General features: G+C 39.5%; 2 protein-coding genes across 6 annotated transcripts in view; one reads left to right on the top strand and one right to left on the bottom strand.

Moving 5' to 3' along the window:
* The window catches only part of LOC106813234 (cytochrome P450 2C11-like), a 60,228-nt gene that overhangs the window by 20,314 nt on the left and 37,454 nt on the right, over positions 1–2,460 (top strand). The window lies entirely within an intron of this gene.
* The window catches only part of LOC106813232 (cytochrome P450 2C15-like), an 81,306-nt gene that overhangs the window by 42,831 nt on the left and 36,015 nt on the right, over positions 1–2,460 (bottom strand). For 2 of the 5 annotated variants that reach the window (XM_014817315.1, XM_014817314.1), the window contains exon 1: positions 1,609–1,944. The exons of 2 other annotated variants lie outside the window; for them this stretch is intronic. In XM_014817315.1, the coding sequence (XP_014672801.1) occupies positions 1,609–1,866 (258 nt within the window). In that variant the 5' untranslated portion in view covers positions 1,867–1,944. Of the gene's footprint in view, positions 1–1,608; positions 1,945–2,460 lie in introns of those variants that run through there. One more of the 5 variants, XM_014817316.1, reaches the window with a different exon arrangement.

The following is a 2,460-nucleotide window of genomic DNA, read 5'->3' as shown; positions in this document are numbered from 1 at the left end:
TATCTTTTATGAAACGATTTCTCGAAAAAGGCCGCGAATGCATTTTAAGATCACGGAATAACTTTAGCCCTGGCACGCCAAGACTACCCTCTTTCTCCACCAGCCAAGCTTTGAAAAAACCTCCCTGATGATGGCGTTTGTTATTTGCCGACAGGTCGTCGCGTCTGTCTAGGAGAGGCTCTCGCGCGAGTGGAGCTGTTCATATTCTTCACAGGCATTCTGCAGAACTTTCACATCAGGCTACCAGATGGCGTTACCGATCCGTCTATGAACGGAACCTTAGGCGCCACCTGGATGGCAAATCCGTATCTGTTACATTTCGTCGCGCGACAGTAATCCACAATAATTTCATAAAAACTCGCAACGTTTAAAAAAAAAAAACGTCGTACGAGTGATAAACGCGTGTGGTGAAACGCTTGCTATAAAACTGCATTATCTTACGTTTTAACCTGTAACTAAACTGCGTTACCTAACGTTTTTACCTTAACTTGTGATTAAACTGTGTTATCATAAAAATTAACCTGTGATTAAATTGATGTATCCAACGTTTTACCTCTAATTAAAAAAACCTGTGAATAAATTTCGTTATCCTGCACGTGGTACTTGAGATTAAAACGTGTCATAAAGCTTTTGTTAGAAGGCGTTAAGGAGATATTTTGCCGATTAAATTGTAGCAGCAATTTAATTTGTGTGAGAAATGTCAGGGGCGCACTTCAATAATCCTGCAATTAGAAATAATATTCTTTCTTTAGGTTTAGTGCAAATAAAACTGATCTAAATCTTTCAATTCAAACTACTGTAGTCGTAGTATTTACCCACTTGATTAAAATACGTGATTACACTTCATTATATTCATGATTGTAGTACAAATTTGTGTACGAAACATTAGAAAGCGAAATTCAATAATTTTGTAATTATTAGTAATGTTTTCTCTTTAAGTTTGGTGGCAATTAAACTTTCATTTTTCAACTCAAACTGATTAAATTGAGGCAGCAATTTAATTTGTGTGAGAAACGTTAAAATGCGTAATTGAACTATCTTGCAATTTGTAATGATTTTTTCTCGTTAGGTTTAATGCAGGAAATCACCACGGAAATAGGCAAAATAGTTATTACATTAATTTAATTACCATGTTTTAATTAGTATTAAATAAAATAAAATAATATCATCATAATAACAAATTAACAATTGACGTTTTATGTGCTTATGCGCTATTTGATAGATGGATAGATGGATAGATGGATAGATGGATAGATGGATCGATGGATAGATGGATAGATGGATAGACGTATATACGGATAGATGGATAGATAAATAGATGGATAGATAGATAGATGGATAGATGGATAGATTTATAGATGAATAGATGGATAGATGGATAGATGGATAGATGGATAGATGGATAGATGGATAGATGAATAGGTGAATGGGTTAATAGAGGGATAGATAGATAGATAGATTGATGGGTAGATGGATAGTGATATAGATAAATGGATAGATAGAGAAATGAATTAATTGCTAAATAGATGAAGGATAAATAGTGAGAGAGATTGATAGATAGATAGATAAATAGATATATAGATAGATGTACAAAGTAACTCTGCTAACCTGCGGTCCCATGTAGAGGCTGAATATCGGTCCGTACTGCTCACTCAGCTGCTGGAGGTAACGTCCCGTATGTTTGCCGGCCAGCGAGACAAAGGAGCCAACGACGGGCCAGCCGCGGGGTCCGGGCGGCGTTCCACGCGGTCGCTTCACGTAGTACGACGACACGAGAGCCGTGACGACGACCAACACGACGCTGACGATGTTTCTACCGAGAAACTGCAGCAGCTGCGCGAGAGCGCTGGCTACGGTGCCGCCCATTGTCGCCACACGTGCGCTGACAGCCTAGTAGCACACACGGATGCGCGCCCTGTCACGGAGGAACAGGATGAGATGAGATTGAATGAGATGGGATGGAATGGGAAATAAATAAAATAGAATAGGATATGATACGATAATGTTACGATTAGGTTAGCAGAGGGTAAGCTAAGATAGACCTTGACATTGACCTAATAAACTTCAAGGGTTAGGATAGGATAATATAGTTAGGGTTAGATTAGGAGACGATAGAGCAGGATAAAGCTGGAGTCTAGACTTTCCGTGCTGTCACATCGCTCGTTCTAAGTAGAATGTAAGTGCGTCGCAGTTGCTTTGATCCTCGCTCCCTTACAGATAACCCTTTACATTAAACGGGTCAATCTGGATCACGTTCTATTTTCATATTCAGCCAAGGACAAAGGGATGAAGGCTTGTTATCATTGAGTAAGCCCTCTCCGTAAATAACACTGTTTATAGTGCCTGGTTAGAATGCTAGTGTACACAGCGATAGCAGTGTGTGTGTGTGTGTGTGTGTGTGTGTGTGTGTGTCTGTGTGTGTCTGTGTGTGTCTGTGTGTGTCTGTGTGTGTCTGTGTGT

The sequence above is a fragment of the Priapulus caudatus genome, unplaced genomic scaffold, assembly GCF_000485595.1.
Source record: "Priapulus caudatus unplaced genomic scaffold, Priapulus_caudatus-5.0.1 Scaffold743, whole genome shotgun sequence".
Classification (NCBI taxonomy): domain Eukaryota; kingdom Metazoa; phylum Priapulida; class Priapulimorpha; order Priapulimorphida; family Priapulidae; genus Priapulus; species Priapulus caudatus.
Note: the sequence above shows the minus strand (reverse complement) of the source record. Positions and strands in the feature narration are given on the sequence as shown.